Source organism: Lingula anatina, chromosome 4, assembly GCF_051362555.1.
Source record: "Lingula anatina isolate TDL-2025a chromosome 4, LinAna3.0, whole genome shotgun sequence".
In the NCBI taxonomy this organism is placed as follows: Eukaryota; Metazoa; Brachiopoda; class Lingulata; order Lingulida; family Lingulidae; genus Lingula; species Lingula anatina.
In genome coordinates this window covers 16,499,268-16,522,838 of record NC_141770.1, presented here as the reverse complement: position 1 = coordinate 16,522,838, position 23,571 = coordinate 16,499,268, and the positions used below count along the sequence as shown (strand labels likewise).

The window sequence follows — 23,571 nt, the reverse complement described above, 5'->3', positions numbered from 1 at the left end:
ATAAAACATTTACACACCATTGATAAGTGAGAATAAAAACTATATTCACGCCAGATTTTTTGTAAAGAAACATATTTTTTTTTCAAAAACAAAGATGGCAATGCAGTAAATATTCCGCCACTTCTTCATTATTTTTTGTGCACGATTGAAAATGGCGGACACTTCGAAACTCCAATTTTCATCCACGACGATGTGTACCCCTCGAGTCACGCATTTGTCTTAAACTTGGATAAAAATTGAATTCATCTCATGTCAGATATTCATTGAAAATGAATGATCCGCTTAAAACTGACATAGATCTGCAGCCCTTGTTTAGAAAACTTGGTAAGTTGCTTACATTTTGTCATTTTTCCTTGTTATTTTTGGTTCAACTATTTTATCAACAGACTGAACCCGCACTAGTTAGGCTCTATTCCCATAGATTTTAGATCGATCTATCCCCGCGGGGAGTCTCACTAGATTACTTTCAGATAATCCGACTTAAATGTCCGTCCCGCCTACTACAAGCAGTAAGGGGGTAATTAACTTTCGTGTCCGCCCGGCTGACAGCTATTTAGCGTGAACCCCCAGGGAGTTAGGTCGATCTAAAGTAGGTCGATCTAATCTATGGAAATGGGGTGTTAGTCTCTCCACTCATGCGTACATTGTATGCCTTGTTTTTAACACTGTAAATTGATATCAGGAATTCAATTTGAATACTAAATTGATTAGTGTGACTGTGTCTCTGTTTACGCACTGTGCTCGCGTGGGATTTGATACAATATTATTATTTTATTTTGCATGATTGATAGAAACAGAAATAAGACTGTACGGTCTCTTCATCAATCTCAGGTCATCAACTGGAGGAGATCAGAGTCAGAGCTCTGCGCAATGTCCAGTCTAAGCTTGACCACCATATCATATGTGATGCAGACCTAGTTCAGGAGAAACACTTGTTGATAAGGCTGTTGGAGTGGTTCAACTTCCCTACTTGCCCACATCAAGATGAGGTGATGACACTTCTGGCAAGACTGGCCAAGGTAAGGAAAAGAGAAGGAAGAGGTAGATATAAACTACCACTGAGCTTTTACATCAGAAATGCAGGATTTTTTTGTGATCTTAATCATCACCATCATTCTTCAAGGTGACAAAGATCACTATTTTTAACAAGGTGTCCCCAAATTTCATGTAGTAAAGACAAGTAGAGCAGATCTTGCTTCTTATTTGCTTCAAGTTTTAATCATCTAACCAGACTTATATTTACTTGTAACATCACAGTCACATACAGCAAGTTGGCCATGGCCTGGATATATAATATCATCATCTAATACCATTACTTTCAGCACTCCTCTGCAGCCCAGCTCCTGCAGGACATTGGTGGAGTGGAGTTCCTCACCCAGCTCAGAGTGAACTGTGACAAGGTACTGCACCCATTGATAGACCAAGTGTTGGAGTACATGATGAAGCTACCAGACTCTGCTGAACAGACTCATACCAACCAGTGTATATATCAACAAAATTCTATCACAAGAAGTATGTTTTTTTTTTCTTCAAAAACCTAAGATTGCACAGATATTATAATTGAATATTCTGTTATCATAATTTTAGTAGTTGTATTATTTGTTAATTGATTTGTTTCGTTGTGGTGATTTTCATTTTAGAGTTTAAAGGCAAGTTATATAAATATAATAAAAGTCATCACTAGATTTTTATGGATAAGAAATTCAGCAAAAGGCTGGATTTTGTATCAATATTCTAAATAAGGAGATTTCATAAAATGTCAAACTCAAAATGTCACAATTTCAGCCATTTTATTTGCTGTCCTAAGCATAGGCAACACAGAACAAATAAAGATAGTACATTTCTTTAAAGGTTTAAACATATTCAAACTTTTATTTTCTAGATAGTGTGGTAACTTATTTTTCAATGAGCACAATTGATTTTATTTCATTTCATTTTATTGACAGATCATATTAATTCTCATTTTACACTTTCACTGTACAAACATGACAATATATAAAAAAATTATTAATTAGGTCACCCTAGCCCAGTCCTGTCCCAGCCTCCCACCCACACCCACAGGACTAGCTACAGACAAGACTATGACAGTGCCAGGTACCAAACATCTGACACCTCAGAGGACACAGTCATGGGCTACTTCACCCCAGACCAGGACAGTCAGTTTGCTGGTCAAGTGGCTGGAGTGACCAGGGAACAGCTGGACAGAGGTAGGAGATTGAAGTTTTATTAATTGATAAAATTGAAATTTAATTTTAAATGAATTAATAAGTAAATTAATAAATAAAATTAATATAAAAACTTAAAATATTAAATATATTCATTCCCTTATTTGTAAGTCAGTTGAACCTGATTAAGTATTAGCTTTACTGATTGATGAATAATGATTGGTTGATCGATTGCTTGATTGATTGTTTGGTAAAACAGTGAACTTTTTTATAGATTTAAAATGGGTAACTTTTTTATAGATTTAAAATGGGAAGAAACAATTATATAATTTTGGTTGGCTGAATTTCAATTTGAGCTATGACAGATATGACAGGAAGCATTTGAAACCCACTGACATTGTAGAGACACATGTATACCACTCTCTGAAGCATTATAGATTAGTCTAGACTCTAACTCTCAGTACTAAATGACGTATGTAGGATTCAGGTTTTGTCTTCTGGCCTTCCAGATATTTCTGGCTGCATTAAATTTTCCACTTTCCCATGGCTGCCTTTGACTCCAACAGACAGACATGTTATGTCATCAACTGAAAAGTAAGATGAATTAGTTTTTGTTCCTGTGAATATTTTTCCATTGTTATGAGGTTTAAAATGATATAATAACATTATTTTGAGCACAGTTAACAACAGGTGTATGGCTGATAAAAGAGAAGAGTGCTTCATAATATGTTTTAAGCCCTGCTTGATAGGAAGATGCATAGCTGGTTTGAAACAGCATGGGTCTTTATACAAATAAGATTTAACCTATTCATTTTCACCTTTCAGTTCACTACACAGTGGAGACCAGACCATGGTGATAAGTGCATGTGAGTTTCTTAGTGATGTTGTCTTCTTGGATTTTCCTGCTGAGGTCTTTCTGCAACGACCTAGCATTGTCAAGGTAAAGTATAACTGTGGTGATGACTACCTAGATCAAAATAAAATAGATTAATTTATGATTTCCCTAAGCAATGTTTGATAGTGGCACTTAAATACAATTATGTCAGATTTCCGAACAGAAAAAGGGACTCATGCCATTTGGCAGGGTTTTGTGAGCAAATACAAATGATAAATCTTAAAAACAAGGTATGTTGGATTAAATAGTGATTGAAATTTACTTTTCTGCATTGGCGTAAGTCAAAAATGCACACTTCGGTTGATTATAGTAGTCACTATCTCACAAACTCTGTCCACCAGGCTGACTTCAATTACTGTGTTTCAGATTTTGTTACAACTGCTGCAAGTGCCCAGTGAGGGTGGGACATTGGGTGTTGTGACAGCTGCAGTGAAAACACTACGAGACCTTTGTGTCCATCTGCAGCACAGGATCCACTTTTATCAGGATCCAACTCTGTATACACCAAAAATAGGTGATGTATCATATAATAATACATGTATTTAAAAAGTGCATTGTCTTGGAAGATAACCAAGGGTTTTCAAGGATTTAGGGTACAGGGAATCCCAAAAGTTGAATCTGTAATTTGGTCATTGATTTACAGGGAGTCCTGGGGAAAGCCTTGAAGATAGCCTTAATTAACACCTTACTAGTGCTTTCCCTCTCTTTTTTCCTTGAAAAAAAGTGGAATTAACTTAGATGCTCAATTTAAAATGTAAACAGCATTTGTCAAAGAAGAATCTTATTTATATTTAGATGCTTTATTGTTTTTTTTTTTTCTTATTCTTCTTATTTCATGCTCTTTGTAATATTGTTTCAGACTTTGGGGCATCTCCTCCATCAAGTGTTGCATCTCCTAGCAATCAGACTCTTAATTCTTCTGATACAAGACCATCTGTGATTGGTCGAAGTGATACCCGTAACCAGGGTGATGGTCAAGATAGAGATACTTCGCCATCAGATAGTTCAAGGTTATTTAACAGTAAACCATTTAGAAACTTAGTGTCATTTTTGTCTTGAGTGCATTAGTGGTGGTGGCAATATCAAATTAGGCAATCTTGACCAATTTTCCTTCTGTAAATATATATTTTAAAGTGTTTTTTGCTCTCTTGCTTCCCTGCATTGTCGTCTACTTATTATAACTAAATAAACATATTGATTTTTTAAAAGTCTAAATTCCAAATATGTTCTTTAGACTTTACAATAAGTTACAATTTTGTGTGGTACATATTTCAGTTGACTCCTGGCCATTACGATCTGTGTTGATGATTTCGCCTCCCTGGGGAGGATTATCATCATTTTTATAAGCCCTGCTGTTGTATGAGGCGCTGAAAAATAGCATGCTTATAATATTGTTCTCTGCCTGAACCCTGCTTCAACCCTTAAGTACTGAGTGCCAAGCAGGGAGTCGGCAGATACTGTTTATAAAGGATTGGTCAAACTCGTGCCTCTTGCTCTGGAGACAAACACTCTAATCAGAAGGCCATCTGGTCAGTACAAATTATCCTTCATTTTATTTCATTTCTGTCCTTATTTCAGACCAGTGTCCCCTCAGGAGGACCAGGACATGGGTAATCACCAGCAGGAAGACACAGACGTTGATGAGATGGACGCCCTGCAGTTCTCTCAACTGACCCTTCCACAGTGTTGTCTCCGGACACTGACCAGGGCTGCCCCCTTGCTGCGAACTGACCGCAAGGACACCCTGGTGGATGTAGCTCTCTTGATGGACGAGAGTTTGGATGTACTGGGGCTAAGTCTCACAGGTCAGGTGTGGACAGATGGCAGTATAACAGCTAGAGATATGGTGAGTTTGATAAAAAAGACTTGTTATTATGCAGGAAAGTCTGCACCTTTATTTCATTTACCAGATCACATCTGGAAGTATATCTGTTGGTGTATAGAGCATACTAGATATTTGAAAAAGGCTGCTTTTCAGGAAAGATGTATTAGTGATAAATGTTTATGTTCTGTAGTTGGTTTTATGCATTTTTGATTAACTTGGTTAGAAAAAGAGTACCAGATATATGGTGTCATCTTTAGAATGGTTTGAAAAGCAGGATGAATAATTTAAATGTTCTTTTCGGCAGATTAAGAAAGTTTATGCGATCTGATAAAAAGCGTCAATTTATTTATTCAGAATGAATAGCATTATATAGCAATATAGTTCTAAGAATATCTTGTGCTTTGTCTATTTCAGGTTGAGAAGTTACAGGAATTTTTACAAATCCTTGGTGAAGTCTCCAGTTACCATCACCACCAGTCTGGCACCAGTGGTGACAAGGAGCAGCACCGCCTTGGCTTCCTGGTGGTCAGCGTATTCCTGCACAAGTTCCTCAAGCTGTTGGTGCCAGTTGAACAGGTTGTTAAAAATATTTTTGCTGAGTGTTTGAATTGTCGTGAGAATTGTGTTCATTTGTTAAGTTTTGATTTGTAAGAATCATAATCAGCAGCAGTGGTCTTAAGCAAAAATAATCTATATTAATCTGTGACAAGTAAGCACAACACCACTCACAAATACAAAGTATTGATAATAAAAGATCCTATTTATCTGGTAACTGTCAATAAAGATAAGTGCAACTTCCAGTAATGAGATTTTTCTGTCTTTTGATGGTATTCCGACGTTTTTGAGAGCCAATAATAACATTTTTGAGATAGATGCAGAGGCCCCCCTGGTATGGACCCCACGTCATTATTTTCAGATATCAGTCTTTTTATACCTGAAATTCTCTATGATATTTCCTTCTTGTCATCCATACCACTAAAGGCTCAGTCTGTGATCTCGGAGCACCTGAGTCAGTCAGTGAGCTGGATAGTGTTTGATGAGGCGCTGTCCCAGAGTCTCCCTGCCCTCAGACCTGCTTTCCTGCCTTACCTGGAGGCTGTGGATGGAGAGGGGTACCAGAGGTTCCTGCAGGCTGAGACCATAGTGGTGTCCATGCAGAAGACTTGCCAGTTCTTACTGAACTGCCAGAACAGGGTAAAATACTGCGCAGAACAGATGGTTGTTAATAATAATTTATTATAGCAATAATGTCATATTGAGTACTGTTTTAAAAGCTTGCTTTTAAAATATTGGGTTCACAAAGGACAAGTGAGTCAAAAACTGGTATCTGTGATTTTCACAAAATATGTATACTAAATGAAATTATTGGTTGTCATATGTATTGAGAAGGAAAAAAAAATCCCACTGGTAATGTATACCTGATTTGATGAAAAATATGGTCATTGAATTCATTAAGAATTATTTTGAATTCAAGAAGAACATGATACTAAGCAAGACCTCAGACAAGTCAATTTTTAAACCAATTAATAATTTTTTCCACAGTGTGATCAAGATGCCACAGAGCTGATACAGATTGCAGAGGACTCCCTGCCCAGTCTTCCATATCATTGTAACCTAACACTGGTAGAGGAGTATGTCAGGCTGTGCTCTGATGTGTAAGTTAATACTGAGTGTATAGGCATGTCTTCATGTACATATGTACATGTTGTAATGTCCCAGTCTACCCTGTCACTATACCTGAACACTGTTAAGCTCTGGACTACTTGCATGTTACTTGTGCAGTGCTTGTGTATGTGTGTAGTAGTGTCTATGTGTTAGAGTACACTGCCATCATAGACTTATGCTGGTAAAAAAGTGCCTTCTCTCTCTCTCACACAAACATCATAGAACTCATAAACTAGATGGATTTACATTTGACATGCCTTAGTAACTAAATCTCTTTGTCTGAACATACCTGTAAACACACCAAATATGATACACTCATTTAAGTTAACACTTCATTTACCTGTCCTCTTTCCAGCTGCAGTCCAGTCAATGCCAGTCCATTAGTGATGACCAACAGTAGGAAGGTGCTCCTGGAAGTCCTTGCCCACTCTCTGGTGGAGGTGAAGCTGAGGGCATACTCTGTATGTCTGGCACTGGTCAAGGTACAGAAAGAAAGAATATTTGGTGCTAGCTTTATCTGTCTGTATTATTTTTCTGCACAGAACAAAACTATACCCTGCTCTGCAGTGTCAATCAATTGTCAGTCCTACGTCCTTATTTGATTTTGGGACTGCAAAAAATGTACTCACTATGATATGCTGTTTTGACTTTTGTGAGGATAAAGGAGTGATAGAGCTGGTGCACCTAGGTATATTCTGGCGATTATATTTATGCTGATTTTATGCTATGGACTTTATTTTACACTTATATTTTAGGATACTCTTCATATTGATGGCCCCGGCAAGCCGTCCAGTTGTCAGAAAATCCTGTTCTTGTTGGACAGACATGTTCTGTATGAAATCTGCTGCTTTGGGATGGATGATGCTAATGAAAGGGTGGGTTGTTGAAGGCAGGACATAAGGAGGCCATCTTACATTTAGCTGACATTTTGTTATTATTAGGATTATAACTGCAGTTTGCATTTATAGTAGTCATAACTACACTTTGTTAAATTATTTATCATATTTACAACTATAATTTGATTTTTTATTGACTACAGTCTGTTTAAACATCAACTGAGATACATTGCACTTTAGGGTTTGTTCCTCTTGCTATTAACTTCAGAAGTTGCAATATGTATTGGCATTATATATGTAATAGATCAGCACCAGGTTGAAAGTGCCTAGCTGATAACTGCTTGTATTTGTTTGATTAATTTATGGGATTCAACTGCCAATATCAAGTGTTCATATTTCCAGGTCTTGGGTGTGGCACAGCAGGTAGTCTTGTACCTCCTTCAGAGTCAGCTGCTAATGCCTGATCATATATGGAGCAGACTGATGCAGATTGTGGCTGCTATAATGCCAATATTACAGGTAATAACACAAATTGAACTATCAGTTTAGTTTAAACATCACAGGACAAGTGTGAGTCTGAGATGAACATGTGTAGCTTGTACACACTGAGTTGAACCTTGTCAGTTCAGCAGTTGTCATACACTTGCTATCTTCTCCAGACAACTCTTCCCTACAATTGGGTTACAATTCAGTTTCAATACTATGGGTACCATAGCCATTTCAGTTCTACAGCTAACACCTCAATGTTAATATGCTTTATTCTACTGGATATTTGGGTTTGGATTTAAAAATTTTTTTTTCTGTTTTCACACAGGGTTATGCTGGTTTGCAGAGCCCCCTAGGGAGCAGTATTCGTAGCCTGTGTGATGTCACTCCGTCTCCAGTGAAGGGAACGTTGCCCAAACTAGAGAGGTTCAGGGGTGTTCTCAGAATGATGTTTTCCAAAGATGTCAGGTAAGCAGAAACTCTGATGAAAAATATGGATTTCTAGACTTAGTAAAGAAACAATAATGAAAAACAGGGATGGTGCAAGTTTTTAGAAGCTTTTTTTTGTCTCCTTGCTCCCCAGGACAAGAGCAGAGGCGCTGTCCAAGCTGGCCTGGTTTCTTTCAGATGAGGAGGACAGCGAGAAGAAGCTCCCAGTCTTCACAGAACTAGACGTGGCTGGGCTGTCAGACCTGTATGTCATCAGGGAGCCTAGATACCTAGAAGATTCTGATGAGGCTGGGCGCTCTGTTTTCCAGGTAAATGGGATATTTTATTGCTGTGCTGTTTACACTTAATGACCATATCTGTTACTAACAGTAGTAATATTATATGTTTAAGTCTCTCTGGTCTGTATTTTTTGAGTTAACAGTACAAGTTTGTGATATTGATAATATTTTGAGATTCTACAAGTTCATGGACCAACGTGGTGATATCACTGTAGTGATACTTCTTTCACAGAAATGGGGCACTGCTCATACTGTTGTGACTCATTCTTATTGAATGTGATATAATTATGATGATTTATCATGATACAGTTATATATATATAAAATATACTCAAGGAATTTATTTCAATAACAAACTCTAAAATAGACACATTTTTATTGCTTGTTTAAGATATAAATACAATAATTTTATAATTAAAACCATGGGTTAGAACAAAACTAGAAAACATTGATGGGATAAAACTCTTTAAAAATCTCTTGTGATTACAGGTGGACAGCATGATGAAAGTTGTCAATATTCTCAGATCTCCGTCAGTGGATATAGGAGTGAAAAAGTCTGCACTAGACCAGCTAGCTATTATGTTACAAGGTAAATATACCCATGAGGTCTATTTTGATTTTATTATTATTACAGTTATATTTGGAAATTGATATCATGACCTGTTTTCACTGAAGACAAGTCTTTATAGTAGCAGTACTGATACGTATTGTTTTGAGAGATGTTTTGAGGTCCTGTAAAAATGATTGTTTGTGTAAATATCAGTATATATTTATTTCTTAATCTAATATTTTTTTAATATATTTCATGAAGAGGCACCATAACTGTGTGTGGTAAATATCACTTTGTATCTGGAGGTCTTGTACCTGTTTCTTCCACATTACAGATACCAGTCTACACAAAGTGTTCAGGGAAGAGGGAGGGCTGGAGATGGTGCTGGACAGTATGAAGACGGCTGTGCTCAAAGAAAACAGTACAGCTCAGGTATGTCATGTGCAATTTGTTTTCAGACAGAGCTCAGATTGAAGGCGAAATAAAAAATTGGTAGTTGTGGTGTATGTTAATGTGGGCGTGTCTTTATTGTGAAAAATGTGAGGAGGGGGGAAGGATGATGCCCTGATTCTCTTAATTTTTATTTTGTTTTAAGTGCATTACAGCTTATGATTATTCTGGGATACCTTGGATTTCATTCTCACAGTCACAGATGGTCTTGATTTAACACTGAGTTTTAAAAAAAATTATCATGATTATTATTGTACCACCAGCGTTAGCGCTGGCGGTACACATGGTTTTAGTCCCGTCCGGTCCGTTCCGCCGGCTCCTGCGGCTCCGCCGGCTCCGCCGCCATGTTACCGTTACCGCTTCTCCTCCTAGACGGTAAGGGCCCCCATACCCATCTGTTGGATTTAGGTCACCTATAATCTCAACTCGTTCCACGTAAAATTTGGGCTTTGTCGGTATTGGGGTCTAGGTGTGGCACTCATTGCAATGCACCCTTGTCCAAAAATGGCAAAATTAAATGCTAATTATCTACCCTACGGAAGGAATTATGGGAAAAATTTCTACAGACGGCTTTCCAAAAGTCATATGTGTAGATTTCAAATATGCCCTTGGATTTGACCTTTGACCTTTATTTCAAGGTCAAACGGGCAAAAATTTTCAAAAAAATGAATTTTTTTACGAAAAAAAATTTATTTGCGCTGTTATTCAGACACCACACAGACTTAACCAATAAAATTATTGGAAAATATTACCCTTCAGGTCATCTTTCATCTGTGTGAATTTGGGGTCAATCGGTGCATTTTCACGGGTGTAGCGGCCATAAGATACCGAAACTGAAAACTGTCTGTAATTCGGGAACCGTTAATGCTAGAGACCCATTCTTTTTTGCATTTTGTAGAGCATGTAAAGCCCAACACTGAGGGTGGTCTCCGTTTTTTTGTATTCCATACGGTTTTCGAGTTACGCTGTATCAAAAAGTCCATATTGGTAGTGAAAGCAAAATGTGCAGTACGGTAATGGATAATAAATTTTGAACTCTGGAAAAATAAAACATAAGGCTTGGCAAAGCAGACAACTTGTGGTCAAAAATGATATTATTTCATCAAATTTGAACATCTGGAACTTCAGAGCACCTCCCATTTCAAGAATTTTGACCAAAATGACCTTTTCTTTATTTTAATTAATTTTTTCTGTAGGAAATTTATGGCACATTAAGGTAACTCCGAAATTATAACATTTAGTCCCTTATATCTCCAAATCTGGCAGAGATAGGTCCATAGTTACTATTGAAGTTGAATAGGAAGTCATATACTGGCAATCTTACTGTGACCTTGAAATTGACCTTTGACCTACTTTTCACCATAAATTGAACTTTGCAAATTTTGCTTCCCTTTTATCTCCAAAACTGGCAGAGATAGGTCCATAGTTACCATTGAAGTTGAATAGGAAGTCATATACTGGCAATCTAAATGTGACCTTTAAATTGACCTTTGACCTACTTTTCACCATGAACTGAACTTTGGAAATTTTGCTTCCCTTTTATCTCCAAAACTAGCAGAGATAGGTCCATAGTTACTATTGAAGTTGAATAGGAAGTCATATACTGGCAATCTAAATGTGACCTTAAAATTGACCTTTGACCTACTTTTCACCATGAACTGAACTCTGCTAATTTCTTTCTCTTTTAACTCCAAACCTGGCAGAGATAGGTCCATAGTTACTATTGAAGTTGAATAGGAAGTCATATACTGGCAATCTAAATGTGACCTTGAAATTGACCTTTGACCTACTTTTTATCATGAATTGAACTTTGCAAATTTTGGTTCCCTTTTATCTCCAAAACTGGCAGAGATAGGTCCATAGTTACTATTGAACTTGAATAGGAAGTCATATACTGGCAATCTTACTGTGACCTTGAAATTGACCTTTGACCTACTTTTTGTCATGAATTGAACTTTGCAAATTTTGCTTCCCTTTTATCTCCAAAACTGGCAGAGATAGGTCCATAGTTACTATTGAAGTTGAATAGGAAGTCATATACTGGCAATCTAAATGTGACCTTGAAATTGACCTTTGACCTACTTTTTATCATGAATTGAACTTTGCAAATTTTGGTTCCCTTTTATCTCCAAACCTGGCAGACATAGGTCCATAGTGACTATTGAAGTTGAATAGGAAGTCATATACTGGCAATCTAAATGTGACCTTGAAATTGACCTTTGACCTACTTTTTATCATGAATTGAACTTTGCAAATTTTGGTTCCCTTTTATCTCCAAAACTGGCAGAGATAGGTCCATAGTTACTATTGAACTTGAATAAGAAGTCATATATTGGCAATCTTACTGTGACCTTGAAATTGACCTTTGACCTACTTTTCATCATGAACTGAACTTTGCAAATTTTGCTTCCCTTTTATCTCCAAAGTTACGCTGTATCAAAAAGTACATTTTGGTGGTTAAAGCAAAATGTGCAGTACGGTAATGGATAATAAATTTTGAACTCCGTTAAAATAAAACATAAGGCTAGGCAAAGCAGGCAACTTGTGGTCGAAAATGACATTATTTCATCAAATTTGAACATTTGAAACTTCAGAGCACCTCCCATTTCTGGAATTATTACCAAAATGACCTTTTCTTTATTTTAATTAATTTTTTCTGTAGGAAATTTATGGCACATTATGGTAACTCCAAAATTATATCATTTAGTCCCTTATATCTCCAAAACTGGCAGAGATAAGTCCATAGTTACTATTGAAGTTGAATAGGAAGTCATGTACTGGCAATCTTACTGTGACCTTGAAATTGACCTTTGACCTACTTTTCACCATGAACTGAACTTTGCAAATTTTGCCTCCCTTTTATCTCCAAAACTGGCAGAGATAGGTCCATAGTTTCTATTGAACTTGAATATGAAGTCATATACTGGCAATCTAAATGTTGCCTTGAAATTGACCTTTGACCTACTTTCCACCATGAACTGAACTTTGGAAAATTTGCTTCCCTTTTATCTCCAAAACTAGCAGAGATAGGTCCATAGTTACTATTGAAGTTGAATAGGAAGTCATATACTGGCAATCTAAATGTGACCTTACAATTGACCTTTGACCTACTTTTCACCATGAACTGAACTTTGGAAATTTTGCTTCCCTTTTATCTCCAAAACTAGCAGAGATAGGTCCATAGTTACTATTGAAGTTGAATAGGAAATCATATACTGGCAATCTAAATGTGACCTTAAAATTGACCTTTGACCTACTTTTCACCATGAACTGAACTCTGCTAAATTCTTTCTCTTTTAACTCCAAACCTGGCAGAGATAGGCCCATAGTTACTATTGAACTTGAATATGAAGTCATATATTGGCAATCTAAATGTGACCTTGAAATTGACCTTTGACCTACTTTTCACCATGAACTGAACTCTGCTAAATTCTTTCTCTTTTAACTCCAAACCTGGCAGAGATAGGCCCATAGTTACTATTGAACTTGAATATGAAGTCATATATTGGCAATCTAAATGTGACCTTGAAATTGACCTTTGACCTACTTTTCACCATGAACTGAACTTTGCAAATTTTGCTTCCCTTATATCTCCAAATCTGGCAGAGATAGGTCCATAGTTACTATTGAAGTTGAATAGGAAGTCATATACTGGCAATCTTACTGTGACCTTGAAATTGACCTTTGACCTACTTTTCATCATGAACTGAACTTTGCAAATTTTGCTTCCCTTTTATCTCCAAAGTTACGCTGTATCAAAAAGTACATTTTGGTGGTTAAAGCAAAATGTGCAGTACGGTAATGGATGATAAATTTTGAACTCCGGAAAAATAAAACATAAGGCTTGGCAAAGCAGGCAACTTGTGGTCAAAAATGACATGATTTCATCAAATCTGAACATCTGGAACTTCAGAGCACCTCCCATTTCAAGAATTTTGACCAAAATGACCTTTTCTTTATTTTAATTAATTTTTTCTGTAGGAAATTTATGGGACATTATGGTAACTCCAAAATTATAACATTTAGTCCCTTATATCTCCAAAACTGGCAGAGATAAGTCCATAGTTACTATTGAAGTTGAATAGGAAGTCATGTACTGGCAATCTTACTCTGACCTTGAAATTGACCTTTGACCTTCTTTTCATCATGAACTGAACTTTGCAAATTTTGCTTCCCTTTTATCTCCAAAGTTAGGCTGTATCAAAAAGTACATTTTGGTGGTTAAAGCAAAATGTGCAGTACAGTAATGGATAATAAATTTTGAACTCCGGAAAAAATAAAACATAAGGCTTGGCAAAGCAGACAACTTGTGGTCAAAAATGACATTATTTCATCAAATTTGAACATCTGGAACTTCAGAGCACCTCCCATTTCAAGAATTTTGACCAAAATGACCTTTTCTTTATTTTAATTAATTTTTTCTGTAGGAAATTTATGGTACATTATGGTAACTCCAAAATTATAACATTTAGGCTTTGTTCACATGCAATGTCTATTTTCTAAATTCTATTTTCTATTCGCGGCATGTGTTGTGATCATGGTCTGTGCCCTGAATATCCCTCGGCGTAATTACTGGCAGCGCGAGCCAGTTACTATAAGTTACTTTAAGTAACTGGCTCGCGCTGCCAGTAATTACGTGGCGGGATATTCAGGGCATAGACTGTGATCATAAGGTAGCGCGAATAGAAAAAAGATTTTTAGAAAATAGACATTCCTTGTGAACGAAGTCTTAGTCCCTTATATCTCCAAAACTGGCAGAGATAGGTCCATAGTTACTATTGAAGTTGAATAGGAAGTCATATACTGGCAACCTTACTGTGACCTTGAAATAGACCTTTGACCTACTTTTCACCATGAACTGAACTTTGCAAATTTTGCTTCCCTTTTATCTCCAAAGTTACGCTGTATCAAAAAGTACATATTGGTGGTTAAAGCAAAATATGCAGTACAGTAATGGATAATAAATTTTGAACTCCGGAATAAGGCTTGGCAAAGCAGACAACTTGTGGTCAAAAATGACATTATTTCATCAAATTAGAACATCTGGAACTTCAGAGCACCTTCCATTAGAAATGGAAGGTGCTCTGAAGTTCCAGATGTTCTAATTTGACCAAAATGACCTTTTCTTTATTTTAATTAATTTTTTTCTGTAGGAAATTTATGGCACATTATGGTAACTCCAAAATTATAACATTTAGTCCCTTATATCTCCAAAACTGGCAGAGATAGGTCCTTAGTTACTAAACTTGAATGGAAAGTCATATACTGGCAATCTAAATGTGACTTTGAAATTGACCTTTGACCTACTTTTCACCTTGAGTTGAACTTTGCAAATTTTGGTTCCCTTTTATCTCCAAAACTGGCAGAGATAGGTCCATAGTTACTTTTGAACTTGAATAGGAAGTCATATACTGGCAATCTAAATGTTGCCTTGAAATTGACCTTTGACCTACTTTCCACCATGAACTGAACTTTGGAAAATTTGCTTCCCTTTTATCTCCAAAACTAGCAGAGATAGGTCCATAGTTACTATTGAAGTTGAATAGGAAGTCATATACTGGCAATCTAAATGTGACCTTACAATTGACCTTTGACCTACTTTTCACCATGAACTGAACTTTGGAAATTTTGCTTCCCTTTTATCTCCAAAACTGGCAGAGATAGGTCCATAGTTACTATTGAAGTTGAATAGGAAGTCATGTACTGGCAATCTTACTGTGACCTTGAAATTGACCTTTGACCTACTTTTCACCATGAACTGAACTTTGCAAATTTTGCCTCCCTTTTATCTCCAAAACTGGCAGAGATAGGTCCATAGTTTCTATTGAACTTGAATATGAAGTCATATACTGGCAATCTAAATGTTGCCTTGAAATTGACCTTTGACCTACTTTCCACCATGAACTGAACTTTGGAAAATTTGCTTCCCTTTTATCTCCAAAACTAGCAGAGATAGGTCCATAGTTACTATTGAAGTTGAATAGGAAGTCATATACTGGCAATCTAAATGTGACCTTACAATTGACCTTTGACCTACTTTTCACCATGAACTGAACTTTGGAAATTTTGCTTCCCTTTTATCTCCAAAACTAGCAGAGATAGGTCCATAGTTACTATTGAAGTTGAATAGGAAATCATATACTGGCAATCTAAATGTGACCTTAAAATTGACCTTTGACCTACTTTTCACCATGAACTGAACTCTGCTAAATTCTTTCTCTTTTAACTCCAAACCTGGCAGAGATAGGCCCATAGTTACTATTGAACTTGAATATGAAGTCATATATTGGCAATCTAAATGTGACCTTGAAATTGACCTTTGACCTACTTTTCACCATGAACTGAACTCTGCTAAATTCTTTCTCTTTTAACTCCAAACCTGGCAGAGATAGGCCCATAGTTACTATTGAACTTGAATATGAAGTCATATATTGGCAATCTAAATGTGACCTTGAAATTGACCTTTGACCTACTTTTCACCATGAACTGAACTTTGCAAATTTTGCTTCCCTTATATCTCCAAATCTGGCAGAGATAGGTCCATAGTTACTATTGAAGTTGAATAGGAAGTCATATACTGGCAATCTTACTGTGACCTTGAAATTGACCTTTGACCTACTTTTCATCATGAACTGAACTTTGCAAATTTTGCTTCCCTTTTATCTCCAAAGTTACGCTGTATCAAAAAGTACATTTTGGTGGTTAAAGCAAAATGTGCAGTACGGTAATGGATGATAAATTTTGAACTCCGGAAAAATAAAACATAAGGCTTGGCAAAGCAGGCAACTTGTGGTCAAAAATGACATGATTTCATCAAATCTGAACATCTGGAACTTCAGAGCACCTCCCATTTCAAGAATTTTGACCAAAATGACCTTTTCTTTATTTTAATTAATTTTTTCTGTAGGAAATTTATGGGACATTATGGTAACTCCAAAATTATAACATTTAGTCCCTTATATCTCCAAAACTGGCAGAGATAAGTCCATAGTTACTATTGAAGTTGAATAGGAAGTCATGTACTGGCAATCTTACTCTGACCTTGAAATTGACCTTTGACCTTCTTTTCATCATGAACTGAACTTTGCAAATTTTGCTTCCCTTTTATCTCCAAAGTTAGGCTGTATCAAAAAGTACATTTTGGTGGTTAAAGCAAAATGTGCAGTACAGTAATGGATAATAAATTTTGAACTCCGGAAAAAATAAAACATAAGGCTTGGCAAAGCAGACAACTTGTGGTCAAAAATGACATTATTTCATCAAATTTGAACATCTGGAACTTCAGAGCACCTCCCATTTCAAGAATTTTGACCAAAATGACCTTTTCTTTATTTTAATTAATTTTTTCTGTAGGAAATTTATGGTACATTATGGTAACTCCAAAATTATAACATTTAGGCTTTGTTCACATGCAATGTCTATTTTCTAAATTCTATTTTCTATTCGCGGCATGTGTTGTGATCATGGTCTGTGCCCTGAATATCCCTCGGCGTAATTACTGGCAGCGCGAGCCAGTTACTATAAGTTACTTTAAGTAACTGGCTCGCGCTGCCAGTAATTACGTGGCGGGATATTCAGGGCATAGACTGTGATCATAAGGTAGCGCGAATAGAAAAAAGATTTTTAGAAAATAGACATTCCTTGTGAACGAAGTCTTAGTCCCTTATATCTCCAAAACTGGCAGAGATAGGTCCATAGTTACTATTGAAGTTGAATAGGAAGTCATATACTGGCAACCTTACTGTGACCTTGAAATAGACCTTTGACCTACTTTTCACCATGAACTGAACTTTGCAAATTTTGCTTCCCTTTTATCTCCAAAGTTACGCTGTATCAAAAAGTACATATTGGTGGTTAAAGCAAAATATGCAGTACAGTAATGGATAATAAATTTTGAACTCCGGAATAAGGCTTGGCAAAGCAGACAACTTGTGGTCAAAAATGACATTATTTCATCAAATTAGAACATCTGGAACTTCAGAGCACCTTCCATTTCAAGAATTTTGACCAAAATGACCTTTTCTTTATTTTAATTAATTTTTTTCTGTAGGAAATTTATGGCACATTATGGTAACTCCAAAATTATAACATTTAGTCCCTTATATCTCCAAAACTGGCAGAGATAGGTCCTTAGTTACTAAACTTGAATGGAAAGTCATATACTGGCAATCTAAATGTGACTTTGAAATTGACCTTTGACCTACTTTTCACCTTGAGTTGAACTTTGCAAATTTTGGTTCCCTTTTATCTCCAAAACTGGCAGAGATAGGTCCATAGTTACTTTTGAACTTGAATAGGAAGTCATATACTGGCAATCTAAATGTGACCTTGAAATTGACCTTTGACCTACTTTTTATCATGAATTGAACTTTGCAAATTTTGGTTCCCTTTTATTTCCAAAACTAGCGAGATAGGTCCATAGTTACTATTGAACTTGAATAGGAAGTCATATACTGGCAATCTAAGTGTGACCTTGAAATTGACCTTTGACCTACTTATAATCATGAACTGAACTCTGCTAATTTCTTTCTCTTTTAACTCCAAACCTGGCAGAGATAGGTCCATAGTTACTATTGTAGTTGAATAGAAAGTCATATACTGGCAATTTACTGTGACCTTGAAATTGACCTTTGACCTACCTTAACTTAACTTTGATTGTACCATTTTAAGTAATATATATTTTTTGCGTATTTTGAAAATTCTTGTTGATTGCATTTTTATAGCTTGTCAAGCATAAGACTGGTGGCTGTGTCCCTTATTTTGTGTATGTGGGGGGTCTATACGAATGCGCTTGCTCCAGCTGGTGGTACAATATTCGGAGGCGGTATCGCCTCTCTGATCCTCTAGTTTAACTTTGTGTTCTTTTTTGTCTTTCTCTCTCTCACTATCAGTTTTCTGAGACCATCTTTCTGCCAGCCTGTGTGACCTTGTTACGACACCTGGTCCATTCCGACTACCATCTCCGTCACCAGTTGGCGCATGAATCACAAACCTATTACATGATAGTCAGAGGTAAAATGGTGGTATTTTTTTTCTCATGTGTTGTTTTGTCTGTATTTTGAATTGTATCAAATAAATCGACATGTTACACATTTGTTGTGATACTTTTTATCTTTTGTTATGTTTTCGACATGTATTTTATTTTTAAAATTACTGGATATCCTAAAAATCTCATTAAATGCCATGTATTTTAGCATCTATCCTCCACAACAAGAATGAGCAAGTACATTATGATGCTTCACACCTCTTGCTGTTGTTGTTATTTGATGAAGTGGCCAGCATAGATGTCTGGTAAGTTGCCACTGCTTTATTACTTTCACTGACACCTTTATGGGTAATGCTGGTGCTTATTCTGAAATTGTACTTTGAACCTGTGGTTTGTGTAAAACATGTTATTTCTTCCCCTTTTTGTCATTCCCAATTTGTGTATAAAAGGGGTTATTTGCTTGTCAGCTTTCAAGCAAGTTTTTAAATAAATTTTATATTGCAACAAATAGGAAGCAACTCTCATAATAAGCCTTCGTTTGTATTTTATAAAATTTATTAGGTACTAATTAATTTATTCATTTATACATTCGCCAATGATCGTTTTGTGAAAATTTTTTTTTGAATTCTCATTTAGGTCAGTTGCTGTGGACTCTTCCCCCAAGAAGTCAGTTCAGTGTTTCAGTCTCCCAGCCTTCATGGCACACAGGTACCACCTCCCTTTCAAACCCATTACCCACCATGTGATCAGCCAGCACAGGATTGACCTAGTTTCCAGCACAGACCCCCTGCAAACAGGACCCCCTGCAGAGATGCTAAAAATAGCCTGGAATGTGGCCTGGCATGGAGATATGGAAAGTCTGATGGTAGATTTGAGGAAGAAAAAGGAGGAGGAAAATGAGACTGAGTAAGTGAGGGGTGATATTTTGACGATTGTTTTGAAGATTGAAACAGGAGAATGGAAAAACTCACAAAGTGCCTTAGACTGTAAGTGGACACCAACTTTTGAAGCACAAGTTGTAATGAGTAACAACATTTGTGAACAAATTTTCTGGAGAAAAGCATCTTCAGCAGTGACCAATTTTTAAAGTGTAATGCTTTAGATGGTATGAAGAAATGCTAATTGAGTGAAAAAAATCATTCTAGGTTTTCTGCCAAGTTACATTTAACACCAGCAGACAGAGCCATACTGGAGACCACCCACCTGATCTCTGCCATCCAGCAGTGCCTGTACAGCATGTGTAATGCCACATCCCACACTGAAGTCAGCCAGGCCCTGGGGAGACTGAAGACCTACATGACAGTGTGCAGAGTGCATGGACTGGGTGCAGAGATACTGTACAGGTTAACATGGAGAGAGGCCATTGGAAGGTAGAAATAATGTGTTGTATCTGAATGTGATGTTATAATAAGTAAATGTTTATTTAACCTGTTGCTGTTCCAAGCTGGTTGGAAAGTGTATTAATTGGACATTTTTTTTTTTTGTTTGGAAGGTGAAAAAGGTTGCAACAAAAACAGTTTTTTTTATCATTGTGCCACTTTGGACATAAGAATGTGGAAAAAAGATTACATTTAGTGGGATGAGCTTGATAGGGCGTTTAAATAACATGATTTTATTGTTTATTTTCAGATTCCTTCAGGTCATTCCAGCGTCATCTTTGGATGAGTCACTCTTGATGGAAATTCTCTCTTTTTTAAATCTGATGTTGGAAGCAGGCCCAGTGCCTCAGGCTGAGCAAGTGTGGCTTGGAGATCTCTTGGTTAAAAAGAAGGGGGCGCTGCCAAACATGATAAGCTTACAGGATGGCAGACAACAGGACGGGGAGGGGGACCATGTGGATGATATTACTAGGTATGACTGTGAAAGGATAGATTAATAAAAATTGATTTTTTTTTGTAATATTCCTATTTGTCTTTATTTTTATTTTAATTTTATCTATTTATTTATTATTTAAATTTTTGAAGATAAAGAGAGATTTACTGTAGTCTAACATATTTTGAGTCTAGTGCACATTTTGCATATTTCTGTAAAATGTAAACTACAGTAACTTCAAATTATGAAGGAATTTATCAATTATTGTCAGGTTGCTAAGGAAAGAAGTGCTATGCTTTGTACGAAGATTTGTTAATAGGCTGCCTCAGATGATAGCTAAGACGTAAGTCATATTGGGTTGATATGCAATGAATAAGAATGTAACCTTACCTTGTAATGGATGGGATAGTGTTTAACAGAAAATTCTTGAAGGGAGAAGAAACAATAAATTAATATGAACTTTGTTTAATTGTATAGAAATATACATGAAGAATTCTGTTTCATATTAGAATTAGCTATCCATTTTTATAAAATTTTGAAGTAAACCCTTCATAATAAGGGTTTTGAAAAATTATTTAATTTTCAGATCCTTGAAAACTTGGCTCAGAGGAGATATTGTACGTAGTCTTCTGCTGAGGTTAAACTTGGCAGATGCGCCACAGTTTTACAATCTCCCTTCCCTAGAGAGCACACTGCCATGCTTGACCAATGTGACAGCAAGGTAAACTGGACTGATGATTGCACTTTGTCATTAACTCCAAAATATCTTTTCATTAAGGGTTATCATACATTTTTTTAATGTGGACTTAAATTGCTGATGTAGAACTGAGTTATTTTATTTCCTCAGAAATTGATCCTAATTGTTTTGTAATTTCTGCCAGTTGCAAGAAAAAAAACATGCTTTTTCAGCCATTCAAATTGAAATTTATCTCATTAAGTTTTTAAGTAAATTTTCACATTTTCTTTTGATAAAACAGACCAGGTTGGAGTTCTGGATGTAAAGACACAGATAGCAGCACTCTCTGCCTGCAGCTACTGAACTGTTTACTGGAGGTAATTATGATGACATCACTGTTACTATTAGCCAGGCAAATGAAAAGAAATACAGTATTTGGTAGATAAATAATGATGATTTACTTAGACTAGGGAAATGATACATTGTGAATGTATGACAAAGATTTCCCCATTAGTTTTACCATTTCATGTTGGCATTAAGCCTGTGAAATCCAAAGGAAATGTGAAAATAGATGTAATGTTACAGCGGCTGTTAATCTTCAAGATGATGATTTGATGCTCACTGTCAAGAAGTTGCTGTCAATTTATTAATGCTGTAACATTACCTGTTTACCCCGCAGGTGCTGTCAGCCTTTCACATAGGGCGTGGAGGGATGTCGATGTCCTACATGGGGCGTGGGGTGACCAGGAATGCCACACTGTGTCTGCGCCACCTGGCATATGAAATGTCTGACCAAAGCACAGAGGAGGTCTGTAACAGCCAAAATGGAAACTTAAAGGGATAATAACTCTTCGTATGAGACCTATATTTCACAATAAAAAACTTGTGAATAACTCATAGAAATATCATATATTCTGTTTTACCACAAAAACAGCAGTTATAGCTTTTATTCTGATATTTGAACTTGTCTTTAGACCACGTGACCTCCATTGATGTCTATACTCTGTTAAAATCTCTTAAGAGATTTTAGCAAAAAACCAAACTTTTTAGAAAAAAACCAGGGACTAACTTTGAATGTAAAAATGGATTCATTAACCATTGGTAAGTATGGGAAAATTGTTGTTTACTCCAGGAAAATTCATTTTTTGGCTGAAACGAAGAGTTATTATTGCTTTAATGGATATGTGGATGAATTCAGTTGTCTGCATAATTTTTCACCTTATAATTGTGAATAACTATTTAGTACTTTAAACTAGGAATTTAATCTCTGATATTAGTTGAAACTTTAAACATTGCTTTATTTGGTTTTTCTTATTTTTCTAGGTTCAAAGGATCTGACTAATACAGATTTTTATTTATGCATCATTTTATTTCATTGTTAATATGGAACAAAATATTTTATATTTTAAGGGAAATAAAAAGGTGTTCTGTTCTCTTTCTATGAATTGTCTCCATGAATTGTCTTCATTGTTGGAATATTTTTCCAGGACTGGCCCAAGTGCTGGCTGTTCACCAAGCAGCTCCCAGAACACCCCAGCACAGACCCTGCCTACAACTGGCTGATACCACTGTGGACATACAGAGACCCAGAGGTGAGATAGTCACATTGCATTGGTATATTTAACTACACTGCCTACAACTGGCTGATACACCTGATGAGGTAGTCACATTGTTTTGGTATACTTAACTGCGCTGCCTATCTACACCTGGCTGATACTGCTGTGGATGTACGGTGACCCATCTTCTGGGGGTTATGTCCAATCAGCAATTTGATTTTTGGCAGTCTTAAGTCGATCAGTTCCAGTTTTCTTGTTAATTTCATCAGTGTCATGGTTTCTTTCAGGTCCGTGCTGCAGGTCTTGGCATAGCTGTAGCCTTGACAAGCACAGAGGCGGGCCGTATCACCATGACAACCCATTGCCAGCAGCTGATTGGTGGAGTTTGGGGAGCAGCTTTTTCTGTTCTCCTGGACCATTATGAGTGTAGCATGGTGAGACAACAGGTACGGCATCTGTTATTTTATGTTTTCAAGTTGACTGTGGTTGAGATTTCAAGTACAGTTCACATGTAACATCTTGGCAGGTCTGTAAAACTCTGTTTAAAGCAGCTTATGCCAGGCCCTGTATGTTATCAATATCTCACTGTGATGTACCTCTTCCAGGCTGCCTTATTGCTGGTCAATCTCACCTCTGATACTATGCCAAGTGGCAGTGTGGAACTGGGAGCTAATATATGGCAAGGACCTGTCATTACTAGCCCACAGAACCAGGTAATGAATAAGTAATTTATAAAAAGTTTTTAAAAAGGTGAGTTTTGTTAGTGCTAGGCTTACTGTTTCATCCATCATCTTTCATTTCTAACTGTTCATTTGCAAAAATTGATATGGAGGTTCTGATTTTTTATACAACATATATATTCTCGAATTGTACTACTATTCACACACACACGCACGCACACACGTTCAACAATGTACAACAGAAGTGAACACAAAAACTGAT

At 36.5% G+C, this 23,571-nt stretch overlaps 1 protein-coding gene across 1 annotated transcript in view; it reads left to right on the top strand.

Annotated features, from left to right (window-relative positions):
• The first annotated feature begins 113 nt into the window (after positions 1-113).
• The window catches only part of LOC106150846 (rotatin), a 32,295-nt gene continuing 8,837 nt past the window's right edge, over positions 114-23,571 (top strand). Inside the window, exons 1-31 of the mRNA XM_087011025.1 lie at positions 114-324; positions 832-1,019; positions 1,323-1,512; positions 2,016-2,207; positions 2,675-2,759; positions 2,991-3,105; positions 3,427-3,574; positions 3,920-4,070; positions 4,639-4,906; positions 5,300-5,461; positions 5,867-6,079; positions 6,428-6,540; positions 6,906-7,032; positions 7,306-7,425; positions 7,789-7,905; positions 8,201-8,340; positions 8,456-8,630; positions 9,089-9,188; positions 9,484-9,581; positions 18,491-18,611; positions 18,794-18,890; positions 19,222-19,491; positions 19,731-19,955; positions 20,215-20,436; positions 20,669-20,740; positions 20,984-21,118; positions 21,375-21,450; positions 21,753-21,881; positions 22,561-22,665; positions 22,917-23,075; positions 23,235-23,342. Of these exons, the coding sequence (XP_086867151.1) occupies positions 270-324; positions 832-1,019; positions 1,323-1,512; positions 2,016-2,207; positions 2,675-2,759; positions 2,991-3,105; positions 3,427-3,574; positions 3,920-4,070; positions 4,639-4,906; positions 5,300-5,461; positions 5,867-6,079; positions 6,428-6,540; positions 6,906-7,032; positions 7,306-7,425; positions 7,789-7,905; positions 8,201-8,340; positions 8,456-8,630; positions 9,089-9,188; positions 9,484-9,581; positions 18,491-18,611; positions 18,794-18,890; positions 19,222-19,491; positions 19,731-19,955; positions 20,215-20,436; positions 20,669-20,740; positions 20,984-21,118; positions 21,375-21,450; positions 21,753-21,881; positions 22,561-22,665; positions 22,917-23,075; positions 23,235-23,342 (4,476 nt within the window). The 5' untranslated portion in view covers positions 114-269. The remainder of the gene's footprint in view (positions 325-831; positions 1,020-1,322; positions 1,513-2,015; positions 2,208-2,674; positions 2,760-2,990; positions 3,106-3,426; positions 3,575-3,919; positions 4,071-4,638; positions 4,907-5,299; positions 5,462-5,866; positions 6,080-6,427; positions 6,541-6,905; positions 7,033-7,305; positions 7,426-7,788; positions 7,906-8,200; positions 8,341-8,455; positions 8,631-9,088; positions 9,189-9,483; positions 9,582-18,490; positions 18,612-18,793; positions 18,891-19,221; positions 19,492-19,730; positions 19,956-20,214; positions 20,437-20,668; positions 20,741-20,983; positions 21,119-21,374; positions 21,451-21,752; positions 21,882-22,560; positions 22,666-22,916; positions 23,076-23,234; positions 23,343-23,571) is intronic.